This window comes from Triticum aestivum, chromosome 2A (genome assembly GCF_018294505.1).
Source record: "Triticum aestivum cultivar Chinese Spring chromosome 2A, IWGSC CS RefSeq v2.1, whole genome shotgun sequence".
Taxonomy (NCBI): Eukaryota; Viridiplantae; Streptophyta; class Magnoliopsida; order Poales; family Poaceae; genus Triticum; species Triticum aestivum.
The window spans coordinates 35678486-35699869 of NC_057797.1; the positions used below are offsets into that span (position 1 = coordinate 35678486).

At 47.4% G+C, this 21384-nt stretch overlaps 2 protein-coding genes across 7 annotated transcripts; both read left to right on the forward strand.

The window, feature by feature from the left end:
* Positions 1 to 3697: 3697 nt before the first annotated feature.
* Positions 3698 to 9357, forward strand: LOC123187257 (disease resistance protein PIK6-NP). Of its 4 annotated transcripts, XM_044599068.1 has the most exons (8): positions 3705 to 4034; positions 4166 to 5027; positions 5905 to 7861; positions 7969 to 8070; positions 8156 to 8221; positions 8335 to 8379; positions 8465 to 8662; positions 8824 to 9306. In XM_044599068.1, the coding sequence occupies exons 2-8, from the start codon at positions 4204 to 4206 to the stop codon at positions 9028 to 9030; spliced, it is 3399 nt and encodes a 1132-aa protein (XP_044455003.1). In that variant the 5' UTR covers positions 3705 to 4034; positions 4166 to 4203; the 3' UTR covers positions 9031 to 9306. The 4 variants fall into 4 exon arrangements, 3 of the variants coding, with proteins under 3 accessions (XP_044455005.1, XP_044455004.1, XP_044455003.1); XR_006493868.1 differs by lacking the exon at positions 8824 to 9306 and having other exon boundaries at positions 3700 to 4034; positions 8137 to 8221; XM_044599069.1 differs by lacking the exon at positions 8156 to 8221 and having other exon boundaries at positions 3704 to 4034; positions 8824 to 9357.
* A 3088-nt stretch (positions 9358 to 12445) lies between these two features.
* Positions 12446 to 18027, forward strand: LOC123187258 (disease resistance protein Pik-2). Of its 3 annotated transcripts, XM_044599072.1 has the most exons (8): positions 12484 to 12735; positions 12933 to 13806; positions 14534 to 16481; positions 16598 to 16702; positions 16788 to 16853; positions 16976 to 17014; positions 17120 to 17335; positions 17497 to 18027. In XM_044599072.1, exons 2-8 carry the CDS (start codon positions 12986 to 12988, stop codon positions 17683 to 17685), a joined length of 3384 nt encoding a protein of 1127 aa, XP_044455007.1. In that variant the 5' UTR covers positions 12484 to 12735; positions 12933 to 12985; the 3' UTR covers positions 17686 to 18027. The 3 variants fall into 3 exon arrangements, 2 of the variants coding, with proteins under 2 accessions (XP_044455006.1, XP_044455007.1); XM_044599071.1 differs by having other exon boundaries at positions 12446 to 12735; positions 16788 to 17014; XR_006493869.1 differs by lacking the exon at positions 17497 to 18027 and having other exon boundaries at positions 16570 to 16702; positions 17120 to 17303.
* Positions 18028 to 21384: the final 3357 nt, after the last annotated feature.

The window sequence follows — 21384 nt, forward strand, 5'->3', positions numbered from 1 at the left end:
GGTACTACCAAACGTCACAACGTAACTGGGTGATTATAAAGGAGTACTACAGGTGTCTCCAATGGTAGATGTTGGGTTGGCGTATTTCGAGATTAGGGTTTGTCACTCCGATTGTCGGAGAGGTATCTCTGGGCCCTCTCGGTAATACACATCACATAAGCCTTGCAAGCATAATAACTAAGATGTTAGTTATGAGATGATGTATTACGGAACGAGTAAAGAGACTTGCCAGTAACGAGATTGAACTAGGTATTGGATACCGACGATCGAATCTCGGGCAAGTAACATACCGATGACAAAGGGAACAACGTATGTTGTTATGCGGTCTGACCGATAAAGATCTTCGTAGAATATGTAGGAGCCAATATGGGCATCCAGGTCCCGCTATTGGTTATTGACCGGAGACATGTCTCGGTCATGTCTACATTGTTCTCGAACCGTAGGGTCCGCACGCTTAACGTTACGATGACAGTTATTATGAGTTTATGCATTTTGATGTACCGAAGGTTGTTCGGAGTCCCGGATGTGATCACGGACATGACGAGGAGTCTCGAAATGGTCGAGACGTAAAGATTGATATATTGGAAGGCTATGTTTGGACATCGGAAGTGTTCCGGGTGAAATCGGGATTTTACCGGAATACCGGGAGGGTTACCGGAACCCCCCGGGAGGCAAATGGGCCTATTGGGCCTTAGTGGAAAAGTGAAAGGGGCTGCCCACAAGGGCTGCGCGCCTCCCCCCCCCCTTCCCTAGTCCTATTAGGACTAGGAGAAGGGGCCGGGCCCCCTCTTTCTCTCTTCTCTTTGGAGAATCCTATTTGGAATAGGATTGGGGGGGGGGGGAGTCCTACTCCCGGTAGGCGCGCCCCTCTCCCTAGCCGGCCGAACCCCTCCCCCTGCTCCTTTATATACGGGGGCAGGGGGCACCCCATAGACACACAAGTTGATCATTGTTGATCGTTCCTTAGCCGTGTGCGGTGCCCCCTGCCACCAAATTCCACCTCGGTCATATCATTGTAGAGCTTAGGCGAAGCCCTGCGTCGGTAGTACATCAAGATCGTCTCCACGCCGTCGTGCTGATGGAACTCTTCCTCGACGCTTTGCTGGATCGGAGCCTGAGGATCGTCATCGAGCTGAACGTGTGCTAAGAACTCGGAGGTGCCGGAGTAACGGTGCTTGGATCGGTCGGATCGGGAAGAAGACGTACGACTACTTCCGCTACGTTGTGTCAACGCTTCCGTTGCGATCTACAAGGGTACGTAGATCAGACTCTCCCCCTCGTTGCTATGCATCACCATGATCTTGCGTGTGCGTAGGAAAATTTTCGAAATTACTACGTTCCCCAACACCGGGTGCCGGTGCTGACGCGCTCGTCCGCACGTCGTCCCACGCCGTCCATTGTTGCCGGCTTCATCTCGGACTCTGCCGCCACCCCGCCTCCACCGAGCGGTGTCCCCGACCTCGCGCGTGATCGGATTGATCACCCACCCACCGTCGCGATCCGCCTCATCTACGATGTGCGACCAACTTGGCCCGTCGATTGTGCGCGCCTCCGCAGGCCCATGAAGACCGTCCCGAGTTTAGCGCCCCCTCTACCGATCAAGCAACGGGCTGCCGCTGCGCCGCCTCGTCGGGCTGTAGCACCGCCGCCCCGTGGTTCTTCTCCCGCCCGCACCGACGCGCGTCACCGCTGCGTCGCCCCTTCGGGCCATAGTGCCGTGGCCCGCAGTCCCCGCCGCCCCGAGGCCGTCTGCTTCAGGCCGTCCCATGGCTGCACCGACCCTCGCACCGCCGCTGTGTCGCCCCGTCGGGCTGTGGCGAGCGTGGCACGCGGTCCACACCATAGTCCTAAGTCGTTCCCGTGGTTGCACTGAGCCGGGTTCCGTTGCTGCGCCGTCCGTTCGGGCCGTCGCATCGCGGCCCGCGGTCTCCGCCGCCGCCCCGAGGTCTTCATTCCTTCGCACGACCCATCTGCTACCGCTGCGTCGCCCCTTTGGGCTGTAGCGTCGTGGCCCGGGGTCCACTTCGCCGTCCCCGCGCGTCGACTTCCCATGGTATGCGCCGCGCCGTCTCCCTTGGCGCGAGAAGGCCACCGTCCGTGCCGGTCTTATTCGTCACGCTGTCGGGTTCGTCGCCTCCTTCGAGTATCGCCACCGCGCTCCTAACCTAGTCGTCGCCGCCACTGCTACCCCCGTAGCCGCCATAGCCGCCCGTCCACCCCCTTCGTCTTCGTCCAGCACCAGCCCGTCACCAGCGTCGCCGTCATCTACCCCGACCACTTCGTCTACTCCGACCGTCGTTGGTGACATCGGCCCCCATGCCGATTGGCGCCACAACCGTCGTCGAGTCTTTTTCTTTGCTGGACCCTCCGACTTCTCCGACATGGCGTACAACTCATGTAGGTCCCTTGCCTACGCATGCCCGGTGCTCGCAACACCGATGCGTGCCTTCGTCCACGACGTATCCTTGGGCCTGTCAAGCCTGGTGCGGCGCTTCGTCAACTTCGTCTTCGTCCATCTATGCATGCTCGATGCTGGCAACATTGACGCGTGCCTTCGTCTACGACGTGTCCCCAGGTTTGGCACACACGACGTGACACGTCGTCAACATCGTCTTCTTCCCGGCACACCACTACTTCGACACCACTGCGCCCATGACTAACTCGGCGCCTCCTTACGCCCGCGGCTCCACGGTGACTTCATCGACACCGGCTACCCCGACTCGACATCGACCACGGCATTTTCGCACGGCTACCTCGACCACAGCTCCACCACCTACGCTCTTGGCTACCACGATAAATGGCACAAAGGGCTACCGCCTTGCTTGAGCAACCTCGTCGGTTGCCACTCCAGCCATGACTCCGCGATGCATCGACCGTTACGACCGTGGGGGTGTCTGTCAGCTTGCCTTCGGATTCTTCTTCAATCTCACTATCTGCGTCGCTACTGTTGTGACTGTGGGGAGATGTTGAGTATATTGATTATTAGGAAAGACGAAATAGACTAGGATATGTTCCTACCTTGTCTTGTATTTCAAGTTGATCATGTATTCCTATATATATGCCCACAAGGCTCAAGCAATACAACAATCGATTCCATCCCATCAATCCCTCTATCTCCCTTCTAACATATAGCTAGCCTTCCCACTCATTCCCCGTGGCATAATGCGTCGAGATCAAAGTCTCATGGAGCTCTGCGAAACTTCAAAAGTTTGGTTCTAGAATCTGGAAATTTAGTTCTAAATTTCACCAGTGGGAGTTGGACATAGTTTCACACGAAACCCACGGGGGAAATGCATTCAGTACGCCCACAACCTCATCCTCACGGGGTGCACGTGCACTTGAGCGACACCTCCAGGGTCCAGAAGCTGGGTCCGTGCTCGCTGCCGCTTCTGGCGTGCTTGCTGAGATAAAAGGCCAGCAATAATGTATGAGACATAGTATGTTTGCGCGTATACAGTGTGCATGGAAGTGAAAGAGCAAGAGGAGGGGGAAATATCAGGGTAAAAAGATGTGGCTGAGAAGACGGAGCACCTCCCGTCCCGTCTACAGCTTGGTTCAGAAAACACAGGGTTTTTGCCTGTGGGAGCGGGACCAAGCTGGCAGCCTCCTCCGACGTGCTTCCGGGGAGCTTCAGACCAATAATGCATGCATGCACAGTCTCGGGAGTGACCCGTCCACCCACAGTCACAGTGCAACCTCATCATTCATCAAAGCGGCCAGATCTAAAGAACGAGTTAGAGGCATCTCCATCTCGTTCTCACCACCATTGCTCTTGCTCCACCAAAAGCCACCAACCATGGCGCTTGTGTAGCCGTCCCACGCTTGCTCGTCTCGTCCCGCTCCCAGCAAGCACGCCCGCAGGCCGCAGGGGCGGCGCGCAGACCTAGCTAGCATTTGGAGGCGGTTGCCGAAGTGAAGAGCCTGCCGCTGCTGCTGACGTGCTAGCTGCTTGGGGGTCTTTTCAGAGAGCTCCTTGGTGTTGGATCTGCTAGCTGCTTGCCTTCCTCGGCTATGCTCTGCTTGGTTCTATACAGGTAAGCAGCAACTGATTGATTTGCTTTCATTGACGCAGAAGGTGGTGGCCGGTGGAGAGAACAGTTTTTTTTTTGGAGGGGTTTTCTACAACGGATTCCTGTCTTGTACTAACTTCCAATGGATGTTACAGGTTTTCTTCCTAAAGGATCCGACCCAAGTCACCCAACCATGGAGTTGGTGACCGGTGTCATGGGAAGACTACTCCTTAAGCTGGGCGAGCTGCTCGCGAGTGAGTACAAGCTACAGAAGGGCGTCAATGAAGACATTGAGTCCCTCAAAAAAGAGATGGAGAGCATTCACATTGCCCTTAAAAAGGTGGCCGAGGTACCACGGGACCGGCTTAATGCGCAGTTCAAGAAATGGGCAGATGAACTGAGGGAGCTGTCGTACGACATGGAGGACGTCGTTGACAACTTCCTGGTGTGCGTCGAGGGATCTGATCCAGCACCCAGCTCCAACAAGCTCAAATGGCTAATGGAGAAGATGACCGGCTATTTCACCAAAGCCAACGGTCGCCATCAGATCGCCAATGACATTAAGGCTCTCAAGAAACTTGCCGAAGAGGTGGCTGGCCGGCGTGCCAGATGCCAAGTCAGCGATGCTGTTGTCAATTCACCTAGCAGATCCAAGGTTGACCCTCGTATGCTGGCTTTGTACAAGGATCAGCAAGAGCTCGTCGGCATTGAAGCCGCTCGGGTCGAGCTAACCAAGAGGCTGGCACTTGTTGACGGGGATGGGTCAAATCAGCAGCTCAAGATAGTCTCTATTGTCGGACCTGGAGGACTCGGCAAGACAACTCTTGCCAAGGCAGTGTACGATAGTCTTCAAACGCAATATGTTCACAAAGCTTTTGTTCCGGTGGGTCAAAAACCTGAAGTGAACAAAGTTCTCAAGGACATCCTCTTGGAACTGCGCGTGCATACGAGCGATGTAGCCACATTAGATGTAAGACAACTTGTCGAAAAACTCCGAGAACTACTTCAGAATGTCAGGTTCGAAGCTTGTCCACCTCAATCATGTTTATATAGTTGAAACACTTAATGACACATTTATCTCAATTTACATATATACTCCCGCTGTTCCTAAATATAAGTATTTTTAGAGATTTCACTATGGACTACATACAGAGCAAAATGAGTGAATCTACACTATAAAATATGTCTATATAAATCTATATGTAATCCATAATGGAATCTCTAAAAATACTTATATTTAGGAATGGAGGGAGTATAATCTTGTGAATAGAGGATATGTTGGACTTAAGGCGCTAGATGTATTGACACAATGTGGGCCTACATGTTATGATGGATGCCATCTGCATGGAACTGGTGACAAATACATATCTGATACCAATAATTTGTAGTCTACTAATATAGAGTTTGGCTTTATTAGCCAGGTGGTGCACCTCAGCGTCATAATTACATTGAATCTGATGAAGCAAGATGTTAGAAAGTTGCGGTTAATTTCAATTAAGATCTTGTGAATTTTAATTTGGGCAGCCTATTCAATCCTGATGTATTTTTTTATTAAAATAAAGTATTTTTTCTTGTTTTCCTGTTTTTTCATTAGGTTGTGAACAACCACCAACTATTCTCAACAGAATTCAGAAATAAATCTAATATGCGAGCTTCCAATGCAAAACTATATTTAGTTTGAGAATGTGATTAATGAGAACCGTTGTTGATATAAATGAAATCAGTCAAATTCATGCATTCGTTCCTTGTTTATTGCACCTTTTCTGTAGACTGAATGATCACATATACATGTATATTCATTATCCAAGTGGCTGGCATGCATCTTGTTCTTCTAATTGACACTCTAGATAGTTCTGAACTAACTAACATGGCTCTTGCTCTGTCATGTGGATAGGTACTTCATCGTTATCGATGACATATGGGATTTGGAATCATGGGGAACAATCAAATGTGCTTTGTTGGACAACAATCGTGGAAGTCGAGTAATCACAACAACTCGCATTCACAAAGTCGCAGCAAACACGGGTGATGTCTACAAGCTAGAACCACTTTCTCATGATTTGTCTAAAGCACTATTCTATAAAAGATTATTTGGTGGTGAAGAGAACTGCCCTGATGATCTACCTTCTGAGGTATCTAAAAAATTTCTACAGAAATGTGGTGGTGTGCCGCTCGCTATCATTGCAATAGCTAGCTTGTTGGTTGGTAAAAGAGTGGAGGATTGGTCTATGGTATACACCTCTATTGGTTTTGGATATGGAGATACTAGAGATATTGATGACATGAGAAGGATATTAGTATTTAGCTATGATGATCTACCTTGTTATCTAAGGCCTTGTCTATTGCATCTGAGCATATTTACAGAGGACGCTTTGATCATGAAAGAGACATTGATATGGATGTGGGTGGCCGAAGGCTTTGTCAGTGAAGAGCGAGGGAGAGGGTTATTTGAGATTGGAGAGGGATACTTTAGTGCTCTCGTAAACCGAAGCCTGATCCTGCCTGTGGGGAAGAAAGGAAAGAATGTCATATATGCTTGCCGTGTTCATGATATGGTACTTGATACAATTTGTTGGTTATCGAAGGAAGAAAATTTTGTTACCATAGTGGATGGTAATGGGAAATACTCATCTTCAGAAAGCAATGTTCGTAGGTTAGCTGTCCAAACAAGAGAGGAAGAGCAGGGCAACCATTTGGCCAACACAAGCATGCCAAAATTGAGGTCATGTTATGCCAGCAGCTGTCATAAAAGTATGATGCCACCACTTTCGAGCTTTCAAGTGTTACGTGTTCTAGACATGAAAAACTGCATATTTCTGGAAAACTGTCATCTTAAGCATCTTGGAAGGTTACACCAATTGAGATACTTGAGTCTGGAGAACACAAAAATCAGTGAGCTCCCAAAAGATATAGGAGATTTAAAGTTTCTGCAGACACTAGACTTGAGGAACTCCTGGATACAAGAATTGCCTCAGGGTACTAGTTTGCTAAGGGAACTTAAGTGCCTGCGTGTTGACAGCAAGCGCTTGCACAATCGTAGAATTGAACATTTTGGTATAGCAGTGCCGAATTGGATAGGGAACCTGACATCCCTGGAGGAGTTATCTTTGCAAATTAATGGTGAATTCTCTACCTTCGTTGAAGAACTTGGTAAGCTGACAGAGCTGAGGGTGCTGGACTGTCATTTAAGGGGAAGTCTGGATGATTGTTCTAAGAAAACTTTGGTGGGTTCTGTATGCAAACTTAAGAAAATCCAAACCCTACATCTTGAGGGCCTCTGGTGGTCGGAATTGGAGGCAGATACCTACTGGGCAGGCTACAAGCCTCCTCGGGAACTCCGTGATCTGTCAATATCGACCAAGTTCAGTAGGGTCCCGGCGTGGATTAATTCCTCGCTGCTTCCGAACCTCTCCAAACTAAAAATGCGGGCTTTCCCTATGGAGGAGCAGGATGTGGTCAACCTGTGGGGCTTGCCAGAGCTTTGTAGTTTGAAAGATTTGTGGATACGAGCAGAGGGCATTGAGTTCCCTGATGGCGCGTTCCCCAAGTTGAGGAGCTGCGGGATAGATGCACCTTTCTGGTTTCTGCCGGGAAGCATGCGGAGCCTTGAATACATTACGTTCGGCACAGGGTGGTACTTGGACAAGAAGGATGCCGTCGACGTCATTGATGTTGACTTTATTGGTACCCTGGGGAACCTCCCTTCTCTCCGGTGGGTCTTCGCTTATATGGACTGCTGGGGTGGTGCCCGTGCTTCTGATGTGGAGAAGATGGAGGCAGCGGTGAGGCAAGCAATCGACAATCATCCCAACCATCCCAAACTTGATATGGGAAGGCGTGGTGGAGATCCGGTATTACTACAGGCTTTTGTACCTATCTGGTTCGACCTTTAGTGTGAGTTTTTTCCAAATTCACTGACAGTGTACCAGCTTTGGCTTTTATATTTTTATTTTTATAGATAAAAGAACCAGCCTCCCCTCTTCTGGATCATAATACGGGTGTTGGTCCGTCTGCTCAGGACGACAACCAAGAATCGAGCTCCCAAGAGACAGAGCAGGAGGTACTACTTGCTTTACTCACTACTTGCTAGCTAGCTTCCCTTTTAAGCCTCATGCATAGTCGCCAGTCGGTCCTTCTCATTCCAGTTCAACGACGACGATGACAACCGCGTCAAACAAAAGCCGGATCCGGAGCAGAAGAAGCAAGATCAGGTGCTCCATCGGATGATCACCATGCCATGCATGCCGCGCATGTCTTGCACTCATCCTCAAGTTTCTGAATTTTCCTCGATCTTCCATTTATGTTATCAATCTCTTGTATGTAGTCTCATGAAGGCCAGGCGTCGGATTCCTCCAAGGCAGACCAAAAGGTAGGTACTAGTACGTGGATAAGGTGCATCTATTACACTTTTTGACGTACGCTGCCTAAAATGAGTACCTTGTGCGTTTTTTCAGCCGGACGACCAACGAGAAGCCAACAACGTCGACGTTGATGCAGCGGAGAAGTGCTCAGTCCTCGACGTCCACCCCAGCGGTCCTGTCCCTCGCCTCAGTTTTGGCATTTGTCTGCTCCATCACCAGCGCGGACAACAAGCTCAGGCGATCAACGAGAAGGAGGAGGAAGAATCGCAGGTGGCAGACCGACAGGAACAGGTCTGCTGCAATAATATTTAGAGAACCATTGAAGCATTTCGCCTGCACGAATCTAGATTATGCACCATCGAATAGTTATTAGTGTGAGGGATATTAGGGGATTTTTTTCTGGGAAAATTAGTAGTCACACCAATAACACAAGTTGCCTCGTTTATTTTCAGCCGGCCGAGGAACACGAAGAAGCCGAGGACGGGTCAGCAGAGACGACTCCACCAAAGACCCTGCAGAACACAGTCGACGTTGCTAGTCTTGCAGAAAGCAGTGAGGCCGCCGCTGCTACGCCTGCTCCTTCTGAGCCCGCTGGACCGAGATGGAGGCGTTGGGCGTGCTTTAGTTGCCTCAAGTCCGGCAGCAGTTCTTCTCACTAGTGTGGTGCCGTGCTTCTGAAGATGGCTCAGGACTTCTGAATAATTGCGTTGCTGGTTAGTGGTCGGGTTGAACTGCACTACTTTTGTCGGAACTTCTTAAACTGTTTGTTGCTATTGTTTGGCTTGTAATAGGATAGTATGACGCACCAGGTTTTTTGCCCCGTAGTCTATGTTTGATCAAGATCAGGCATCGACAGCGGGTTTTCCTGGCGGGTTTGAATATCCTTTCCATTTCCACATGTTAATTAAGATTTGTTTGTTTGTTTGTTTGAGGAATGGACTTTGTTGTTTCTGTTTTGCTTATGCCAAGTATTGCGAATTCGGCTATGCCCATTTGAGTAAACAAAAATGGCCTTCATCTGTCTACTGAATTCACAATTTTCTTCTAGTACTGAGCTTCATTTGGAAGAAGACTCACTACTGGAAAAAGAATCCACGCCGAGAGCTAAACCGTGGGATCTTGGCAGCCGAGTACCATGCTCGGCAAAGTGTAGCACACGGCAAAAACATACCAATGCCAAGACACCCCTAAAAGGTACTCAGCGATCAAGAAAGACCCGGTAATGGTGCAATACGCCGAGAACTAAAGAGTAGGTTCACCGCAATAAGGTGACACGTGGCATGTCCGTTTGCAGTTGACGGCTCCATGACGTCGTGGGTAAGTTTGCCGAGAGCTCCCGATCAGGTTCTCGGCATACATTTTTGATTCCTCAACAGAATGTCTACCGAGAGGCCTTAGAATGATCTCGCTACAGCTTAGATACTTATAGGTAATGCCATGTGGCAGTTTTTGCCGGGTACTTTTGCTATCGGCAAAGACATGTAGTTGGTAGTATCAGCCAGGTGTCACCTCTGCCGAGGGCTGCCTCTCGGCAAAATTTTCTTTTCCGAGGTTGGGCCCTCGGAAATGTATACAGTAGCAGTTAGGTGGCCCCTCTGCCGAGTGCCTCCTCTTGGCAATGGCAGCTTTTTCCGAGTGGTGCTATCGGAAATATGTCCCACAGATGTTGTTGACAATTTATTTCTTCATTAAGCTCTGCAATTGAAAATAAATACATATGTAAGAGGTATATAACTTCATAGCAGAATAGAACAACACATCTCATATCAAGAAGCATATATGCATGTTGCTCATACAAATTCCTTGAGCACATCACGTACAAGTTCATACAAATTCATATAACACATCACATGCAAGTTCAAAGTTTGTAGCCGCGTTGCACATCACATCCAAGTTCATAGAGCACCTCCGTGGACACGTTCTCTACACCTGTGGAGCAGCACCATTTCCAGCCGCATGACTTTGCATAAAGAGATATAAGAGGAGAGTCATGTTAGCATTGTCCATCGATATATATTGATTGGTGGCTATATTAAGAGAAAGTTCTAACCTCAAGCTTTTCGCTCTTTTCGCATGTTCTTTTGCTCTCTCCGCCTGTTCTGCCTGCCGCCGTTCCTCCTCTTGAGGCTCGCGCTTCTCTCTGGCCTCCTCTTCTGCATCCAATAAAGCACGTATTATGGCATCATAGTTTCATATAGGTTGCAACGTTTGCATTTGAAGGCATGGGTATCTTGTGATCACACGAGCGCTGAGGTGGCAACCCTGTAGGCTCAGTAAAAATATCCTCAAACTCGAGCAGAACTTGAACAATCTCAGGAGGCAATTCAGTACATAGAATCTTCGGAGCTGCATCTGCATCGTCGGTGTAGCATAGTTGTGCTGTAAATGCAATCGCTGAACTCCTCTCAATACTGGCAAGCTGCAAACTGTTCATGACAGAGCACTGTTCATTCTATGCAGCGACACCTTGGAGAACGACCGTGAAACCTTGTGCTTGAATCTGCATATTGCGTTTTGGTCAACCAATAAGCATGGGCTGTGGTATTCCAACTAGTCCATGCCCAAAATTATGTCATACTTGTCCAAAGGAAGAATTCTGAAATTGGTGAAGAAAATGTGCCCTGAGTGTACCAAGAGCAGCCCAGAATTTCTTTACTGCAGATCAGCTGAGACCCATTAGCCACTGACACCTTGACTGGTTTACTCATGTCTTGAATTCCTTGCAATTGGGTGCTGAATTGTTGAGATACGAAAGAAGCGGTGCTCCCAGAAATCGACTGATATATAAACCTCATGTCCCTGCAGCCAACCATGGAGTTTGCAAACAACTCAGAGCTTTTCAGTGCCAGAAACTGCATGCAGAGAAAAATACCACACCTAATCGGCCAGCTCTTGTTCCTGCCGACTCTGTCCCTTGCGCTCTGCTATGAATACATGTCCATACTGAACAGGCTCAATAATTCATCAATGATATGCAACTTAACGGTTGGGGGATACACATGTTCATGCCCCCAAGGCTCTCCACACTTCAAGCATGGCAGAAATTGCTCAGAGCAGTGAGCTTAGCTGCATTGCCATGCGCACGAGTACCTTCTGTACCCCTGTTGTAGTTGTTGTGGCCGATGCCCGTGTCAGTGGTGCAGGCAACAAGAGAGGAGCGACCGAGTGAGCACGTCCCACTGGTGGCACAAACTCTGGTTGCTCGTACCAAGCAACCCAATGTGCCGCCACGGGCTTGTCGGGACTGCTGCCAAGGTAGTTTTGTCAATTTCATCTGAAGATGATCTTTTTTTGTCGTTTCACTTGCGTAGGTGGTCTAAAATATCAAAAATTTGATAAACTAATGTCAGTAATCGCAATTTGTTATGGGAATTAGGAGATAGCTCGCCATATGTCAGCTGTTGGAGAGGGTCCAACCATCAAGAGCATACTACACGGGCCATATAAGAATTTCTTTTCCTGATTCCCATGGGAAGCACTTCACAGACAACCAGGTTTCATGCTCGCCGCTGGCGTGTTTGCTAACATAAGCCGATTAATAATGTACTAGTGGTTGAAACCCTTCATTGCGGGTCGCTTGAGAAAAAATTATGTGCACGATTCTTCATCTTAATAATAAAGAAATAAAAACTCACCTTCATCTCAAAATAAATAAATAAAAATTTTCTCGCATCATGTGAACATCACATTCATCTCAAAAAGAAAAAAACCTAGTAAAACTTTTCTAAAAAAAGAAACAAAAATCTCACTTTCATCTTCTAAAAATACTCTAAAATAATCAAAAAACTTTCTCACCATGGCCAATCAACATATGCCACATGGCATAGTTGGTTGGCTGTCCTTCTCGAGCGCGTTAATGGGGTTTAATGAGAGACAGTACGCGCGTTTATAGTGTGATGGAGCTAACGAGCTAATGTATACGAAAAAATATCAAGGGAAAAAGATGTGGCTGAAAAGACGAAGTACGTATACCTCGCATTCTCGGCAGGAATTAGTTGCCTGCGGGAGCGGGACCTAGTTGGCAGCCTCCTTGGACGTGCCTCCGGGCAGCTTCCTAGCAATAATGCATGCACCGTCAGGACCCGTCCCACACTGTGTTACCTCATCATTCATCAGATCTGGGAAAGCCTTTGCTGGCTCCTCGGCTCTGCTAGCTTCTTGGGGGCACCTCAATCTCAGCAAGTTGCTCTTGCTCCACCAACCATGGCGCTCGTGTCTCGTCTCGTCTCAGCAAGCACGGCAAGGGCGACATTTGGAGGCGGTCGCTTGCCGACGTGCTAGCTTCTTGGTGATCTTTCCTGGGAGCTCCTTGGTGTTGGATCTGACGGCAAGGGTGCCTTACTCAGCTATGCTTCTTGTACTAAGTAAGTACTCTCTCTATAAACAAATATAAGATCTTCTAGATCACTACAGAGGGAGTACCATCAAACCACCGATTTGCTTCCCATCGGTGTTACAGGTTTTCACCTGTGGATTTCCTGTGGAACCGGCGATGGAGAATAGTTTCCTTTGGTTTTCCTACAACAGATTCCTGTATTCTAACTTCCAATCGGTGTTACAGGTTTTCTTCCTAAAAGATCCACACATTAATTGAGAGCGAACATCAACTCTGCCATGGACGTGGTGACCAGCGTCATGGGAAGCCTACTCGCCAAGCTGGGTGAGCTGCTTTTGGCGGAGTACAAGCTACAGAAGGGCGTCAAGGAAGACGTCGAGTCCCTTGAGCTAGAGATGAAGGGCGTACACGCTGCCCTTACAATGGTGGCAAAGGTGCCAAGGGACCAGCTCGACCAGCAGGTGAAGATCTGGGCAGATGAACTCACACGCCTGTCATACGACATGGAGGATGTCATTGACAACTTCCTGGTGTACGTTGAGGGGTTCGATCCAGCAGCCAACTCTCACAAGCTCAAATTGCTAGTGGAGAAAATGACCAGCTTGTTCACCAAAGGCAAGGCTCGCCATCAGATCGCCAATGCCATCAAGGACATCAAGACCCATGCCAAAGACCTGGCTGACTGGCATGACAGATACAGTAAAGTCAAGGACACCAGCATAAACAACACCATTTATCCTTGTCTAGCGGCTTTGTACAAGAATCAGAAAGACCTCGTTGGCATTGAAGACGCTCGGGACGAGCTAATCAAGAGACTGACACATGGTGATGGGGATGTGTCAAATCAGCAGCTTAAGATAGTCTCTATTTATGGAGCTGGAGGACTCGGCAAGACAACTCTTGCCAAGGCAGTGTATGATAGTCTTCAAACAAAATTTAGTTGCAAGGCTTTTGTTCCGGTGGGTCGAAACCCTCAAGTGAACAAAGTTCTTAAGGACATCCTCCTGGAACTGGAACCAAGCAAGTCTATGGGTGATATAGCCATATTGGATGAAAGACAACTCATCAACAAGCTCGGAGATCTACTTCAAAATAAGAGGTTCGGATCACCCACCACAATTAAGTTTATATATAGTTAAAACAAGACACAACTATTCCAGCTGATGTATAATCTGGTAAACAGAAAATATGTAACTAGGAATTAAGGTGCTAGTTGTATTGACGCAATGCGGCGCTACATCTACATGTTATGATGAACGCCATCTACATGGAACTCGCAAATGCATATCTACAGCCATTAATTCGTAGAGTCTACTACTATATACTTTGACTTTTATCGGCCATGTTGTGCATTTCTTCATAAGAACATTGAACCTAATGAAGCAACAAGTTTGAAACCTATGGTTAATTTCCTGTGAGATATTTTAAATTTTAATTTGGACAGCCTATTCAATCCTGATGCATTTTTTGAAAAGAATGTATATTCTATCACGTTTTCATGCTTTTTGCTACCATTTGGGTTCTGTCGAATTCAGAAATAAATCTAATATGCAAACTTCCAATGCAGAACTATATTTAGTTTGGGAGTGGTATTAATGAGAACTGTAGTTGATATAAATGAAATCTTTCAAGCTCAAGCATGAATTTGTCGAGTGGCTTTCATTCCTTCTTTATTGCACTTTAATATTGTAGATTGAACGATAAAATATACATGCGTATTCCTTATCCAAGTGGTTGGCATGTATCTTATTCTTTCCACTGATATTCTACATATATAGGCGTTCTATACTAACTAATGCACGGCTCTTGCTCTGTCATGGGGATAGGTACTTCATCGTCGTCGATGACATATGGGATACAACGGCATGGGGAATAATCAAATTTGCATTGTTGGATAACAATCTTGGAAGTCGAGTCATCACAACTACTCGTCTTCATCAAGTTGCCACAAAGACCGGTGATGTCTACAAGCTAGAACCACTTTCTCACAAATTGTCTGAAGAACTATTCTATACAATATTATCTGATGGTAAAGGAAAATGCCCTTATGATCAACCTTCTGAGGTATCTAAAAAATTTCTACAGAGATGCGCTGGTGTGCCGCTTGCTATCATTGCAATAGCTAGTTTGTTGCGTGATAAACCAATGGAGAATTGGTCTATGCTATACAACTCTATTGGTTTTGGAAATGGATATAATAAAGATATTGATGACATGAGAAGGATATTAATGTTTAGCTATGATGATCTACCTTATCATCTAAGGCCTTGTCTGTTGCATCTGAGCATATTTCCAGAAGACGCTTTGATCATGAAAGACACATTGATATGGATGTGGGTAGCCGAAGGCTTTGTCCATGAGGAGCCAGGGATAGGGTTATTTGAGATTGGAGAGAGATACTTTAATGATCTCGTAAATAGAAGCATGCTCCTGCCTGTAGAGCAGAAACAAGATAATGCCATAGGTGCTTGTCGTGTTCATGATATGGTTCTTGATATAATTTGTTTGTTATCAAAGGAACAAAATTTTGTCACCATACTGGATAGTAATGGGAAATATTCATCTTCACAAAGCAAAGCTCGTAGGTTAGCTGTCCAAACAAGAGATGAAGAGCAGCACAACCATTTGGTTAACAAGAGCATGCCAAAGCTGAGATCATGTTATGCCAGCATGTGTCATATAAGTATGATGCCATCACTTTCATGCTTTCAAGTGTTACGTGTTCTAGATATGAAGAACTGCAAATTTCTGGAAAACTGTCATCTTGAGCATCTTGGAAAGTCACATCTGTTGAGATACTTAAGTCTAGAGAACACAAATATTAGTGAGCTCCCAAAAGATATAGGAGATCTAAAGTTTCTGCAGACACTAGACTTGAGGAACTGCAAGATAAAAGGATTGCCGCAGAGTACTAGTTTGCTGAGGAAACTTAAGTGCCTGCGTGTTGGCAGCATGCGCTTGTGCACTGATGGTTTTGAACATATTTGTATTGAAGCGCCGAATTGGATAGGGAACCTGACATCCCTGGAAGAGCTATCTTTGAAAATTAGTGGCGAATTTTCTACCTTCGTTGAAGGACTCGGTAAGCTGACAGAGCTGAGGGTGCTAGGATGTGATTTAAGGGGACATTTGGATGAGCGCTCGATGAAAACTTTGGTGGGTTCTGTATGCAAACTTGAGAAAATCCAAATCATACATCTTGAGGACCTCGATGAGTGGTCCGAAATGGAGACAGATACCTACTGGGCAGGCTACAAGCCCCCTCGGGAACTCCGGGATCTGTCAATGTCGAGCACTTTCAGTAGGCTCCCGGCGTGGATTAATTCCTCGCTGCTGCCGAACCTCTCCAAACTAAAAATGGATCTGTATCATTTTGAGGAGCCGGATGTGGTCAACCTGGGGGGCTTGCCAAAGCTTTGTGACATGGGAAATTTGTGGATAGACTCATACATTGAGTTCCCTGATGGCGCGTTCCCCAAGTTGAGGTACTGCGGGATACATGCACCTTTCTGGTTTCTGCCGGGAAGCATGCGGAGCCTTGAATGCATTACGTTTGGCTTCGGCACAATGTGGTACATGAGGGATGCCGTCATTGATTTTGACTTTATTAGTACCCTGGTGAACCTCCCTTCCCTCCGGTGGGTCTTCGCTAATATCGACTGCCATGGTGCCCGTGCTTCTGATGTGGAGAAGATGGAGGCAGCTGTGAGGCAAGCAATCGACAATCATCCCAACCATCCCACGCTTGATCTCGACATGAGTGGTGACCCTCGGGTATTACTACATGCTTCTGTGTCTATCTGGTTCGAGCTTTAGTGTGATTTTTTTTTTACCAATTCACTCACAGGCTCAGAGCTACTAGTTTTGGCTTCTTATTTATATACATACAGATGATAAAAGAACCAGCCTCCCCTCTTCTGCATCATGCTACTAGTGTTGGTACGTCTGCTCGGGAGGACAACAAAGAATCGAGCTCCCAAGAGACACAACAAGAGGTACTACTTGGTTTACTCTCTAGCTAGCTAGCTAGCTAGCTCCCCTTTTAAAAGCCTCATGCATAATCGGTCCTTTTCATTGCAGTTCGACGACGACGATGACAACCGCATCAAACAAAAGCCGGATCTGGAGCAGAAGAAGCAAGATCAGGTGCTCCATGGGATGATCACCAATTCACCATACCATGCCACACATGTTTTTGCACTCGTGCTCAAGTTTCTGAATTTTCCTCACTCTTCCTTCCATTTAACTTATCAATCTCTTGTATGTAGTCCCATGAAGGCCAGGCGTCGGATTCCACCAAGGCAGAGGTAGGCAGTAGGCACTACATACTTCTACGGCCGTACGTGGATACACTATTAATCTACTGCACTTTTTGATGCTGCCTAAAATGAGTTCCTTGTGCGTTTTTTCAGCCGGAGAACCAACGCGAAGCCAACGATGTCGACCCTGATGCAGTGGAGAAGTGCTCAGTTCTCGACGTCCACCCCAGCTCTCCTGTCCCTCGCCTCAGTTTTGGCATGTCTGCTCCATCACCAGCGCACACAACAACCGCCGGTGTCAGTAACTCTGCTCAGGCGATCAACGAGAAGGAGGAGGAAGAAGAATCGCAGGCAGACCGACAGGAACAGGTCTGCTGCAATAGTATTTAGAGAACCATATATGTAGAAGCACTTCGCTTGCACGAATCTAGATTAATTATGCACCACCGAATAGTTATTAGTGTGAGGGAAATTAGGGACTTTTATTCTGGGAAAATTTAGTAGTCATACATTGCCTCGTTTATTTTCAGCCGGCCGAGGAACACGAAGAAGCCGAGGACGGTTCAGCAGAGACCGTGCACGCAGTCGTCGCCACTAGTGTTGCAGAAAGCAGTGAGGCCGCCGCTGCTACGCCTGCTCCTCCTGTGCCCGCTCAACCAAGGTGGAGGCGTTGGGCGTGCTTTAGTTGCCTCAAGTCCGGCAGCAGTTCTTCTCACTAGTGTGGTGCTCTGAAGATGGCTCAGGACTTCTGAATAATTGCGTTGCTGTGGTTAGTAGTCGGTTGAACTGCACTACTTTTGTTGGAACTTCTTAAGCTGTTTGTTGCTATTGTTTGGCTTGCAATAGGATACTGTGATGCGCCAGGTTTTTTGCCCCGTAGTCTATGTTTGGCCTAGATCGATCAGGCATAGACAGCGGGTTTTCCTGGCGGGTTTGAATTATCCTTTTCCATTTACACATGTTAAGACTTGGTTGTTTCTTTTTGTTTGAGGAATGGACTTGGTTGTTTGGGCTATGCTTATAACAAGTATTGCCAACTGGACTATGCTCATTTGAGAGAAGAATATTGGCGTTCATGTGTCTACTGAATTCGTAATTTCCTTCTAGTACCGGACTTCATTTGGAAGATGGCGTTGTTTGATGGGAAGACACACAAGTTGCAATTTCATCCCAAACGGAAGCATCAGGAGAAAAAATGCTACTACTATATAGTTCTTCCTGATGAACCGAACAAAATATATATAGAGAGAGAGAGTTGAATGTAACATCTGGAATTAGGAGCGTCAACTGAATCAACCTTGGGAGCATGCAATGGAAGAAAATCCTACGTACCTGCAGCTTGACTGCCTCAACACACCATTACCCGTGGAAGGAGTTCTTCGTCGGCGGTGGTGGTCACACAGCTTCTGGCATCTCGAGGGTTTCACAATACTTGGCAAAGCCCCCTAGTCGCAATGGCGAAGCAGGGTTCTCCACCGCCAGATCCAGATGCCAAATTTAATCTCTTCATCCCCTAGTCGCACGGGGAAGCGAATAGATCGTACGCTGCAAAAACGAACCGTCCCTCGTGTCGTCCCTGCCCAGGGTGACTTGTCGGGGTTTCCCCCTCAAAACCTAAGGCGCCGCCGCCCCCAACCCTTCCACTCCCCGCCGCCACCGCCGGCCGGAGGAATCCGCCGCCCGGGGTGTCGAGGACCTTTCTCATGGGAACCTGGGACCTGCGAGCGGAGGATCTCGGTGGCGGTTGGCAGTGATCCGATGCGCAAGGCGGCGGGGCTTGGCGAGGGACGGCTTGACTCTCTCACCTCGTACGATGCAAGGTGTGGAAGGTGTTTAGAAAAATAAATTAAACTTTCTTTAAGCATCGGTGCTTACGTTTTTTTATAAAAATAGGCATCGGGGCTTTAAATAATCTGATTTATTTTTCTAAGCTAACATTTTACAAGGCCTTAGAGCATCTTTAACACATGCGCTGGCATGGCACGCTAAAAGTTTTTAACAACACCGAAACAACACTTTTGCACGTCGAACTAGGCAGTTGCTTCATCAGGCATTCAAAAATTATAGTGCGCGAGAGTGCCGCTCCAGCAGGTGCTGTAAAATAGAGCGCGCGCCCAACACAAACAACATTTTGCGTTCAATGTGAAACAAAGAAGATCAAACACACACAAAATAAATTTACAAAAAATAGTTCAATTATCATTACAACTCAAACAAATAATTAAAGTTCAATACAACAAATAGTTCATGACTAATACAACAAATAATAGTACGACAAACATACACCATCATGCGGCTTGTCGCTCATTCCATGCCCACCACTCCTCGACTAGATCGTTCTGAAGTTCATCATGCGTTTCTGCATGTCGAATGGCGTGATAGAAGGCAACAAAGCGGGACATCCTCTCAACGCTCCTCCTCACTTGTACTGGACGTCCCAACAATTCATACTGAGAATAGTCCAAATCTTGCCCTCGCTCGTTCTCGATGATCATGTTATGCATGATCACACAAACGTTCATGATGTACCAAAGGATATTTTGATCCCAAAATCTAGCTGGTCCTTTCACAATAGCAAATTGGGCTTGCAAAATCCCAAAAGCTCTCTCCACATCTTTCCTAGCCGCCGCCTAAGCATTGTGGAAATCAACATTTTTCTCACCTTTCGATTTTTTTTCAACGGCTTCACAAATATTTGCCACCTTGGGTAGATGCCATCCGCAAGATAGTAGCCATAGTTGTATGTATGACCATTTGCTACAAACTGCATACGTGGCAGTTCACCATTTACAATACTATTCATGAGCGGTGACAGTTGAACAACATTGATGTCGTTCAAAGATCCTGGCATTCCCAAAAAAGCATGCCAAATCCAAATCTTTTGATCGGCCACCGCTTTAAGGATTATAGTTGAACCTTTTTTCTACCCGTGGAATTGTCCATGCCATGCCTTAGGACAGTTCTTCCAACTTCAATGCATACAATCTATTGAGCCAAGCATACCTGGGAACCCACGAGCTTTATTCATCTCCAAAAGTCTTGCGGCATCCTCAACATTGGAAGCTCTCAAATATTTCGGACCAAACACTAGAACGATTTCAACCGTGAAGCGCTGGACACACATGATGGCTTGTCTCTCATCCATGGTCAAGTGATCATCAACTAGATCCGTCGGAATTCCGTATGCGAACATACGCAAAGCGGCGGTCACCTTTTGAAAGGTGCTATGCCCGAGTTCTCCGGCGGCATTCCACCTTTGCCGAAAAAAATCGATCATGGCTCGCCAGTTTCTCTGCAATACGTTTGAACAACTCAATGCTCATCCTAAAACGTGCCAAAAGTAGGACTCGGGATATATGGAAATCTGTGCAAAATAGTTCCGCATCAATCTGTTGTCAGCATCAATCCTTTCCCTCCAAAATTTGTGACGACCGAAAACCGAACCATCGTGCTTCGGCTTTTTGTTGATATGCATAGCTAGGACCATTGCAAGGTCCTCCTCCTCTTGAAGATCAAATTATTCATTAAAAGAATCATAGGATGAACTCATCTACAAGTTTGAATTCACATCAATATTTAACACTACAAATAACATGCTCCAAATTCATCTACAAAAATGAAGTTTAGTACCAATATATACTTTGCAAGCGTTTTGTCAAACACCTTGTGGGCGCCGAGTTGCAAACCCTCGCCGGGCGCTGTTCGTCGGCGGAACGGGCGCTCGAGGGGCGGCCGCAGTGGAGGAGGGACCGACGGCCACCGGGAAAGAGGGGGAAGCGGCGCGCGGTGCAGAACGGCGGGGGAAGCGCCGACGGGTCACCGGAGAGGATGGAGAAGTTGCGCGCGCGAGTGGGTATTTCAGATCTGGCGGTTGGTGGACATTCGCGCGGGCGAGTCGCTGTACAGCACGCGGTAGCGGACGCCCCAAAAAATCGGCACGCGAGGCCGCTCTGTTCAGCATGCTGAGTGGTTTTTAGCGCGCGCGCGATTTTTACGGGTCTGCTGAAGCTGCTGATTCGGTCGCGCGCGCTAAAATGCCATTTTTTCAAACATGCGGTTTATTTAGCGCCTCTGCGGAGATGCTCTCAGCACTATTACCTGTAGGAGGAGCTCGACCACGGCATCAACCGCTGCCCACCGGTTCTTCCGCGACGGTGGAGGTCATGGAGCTTTTGGCATCTTGAGGATTTCACAATCCTTGACCAACACCCTAGTCGCATAGGGAAGTGGGGTTCTCCACCCGCAGATCGAGATGCCAAAATTAATGTCTTCATCCACTATGATGTTGTCGGTGTCATAGAGCAATGTTCATCATAATTGACGTCGGATGAAGGGCCAGCTCTTTTGGGCGATTCTCGCCCCTTTCCCCAGCATCCTCTAGAATTGTCACTTGAGAATCGCTTCAAAAGAACTGGCCC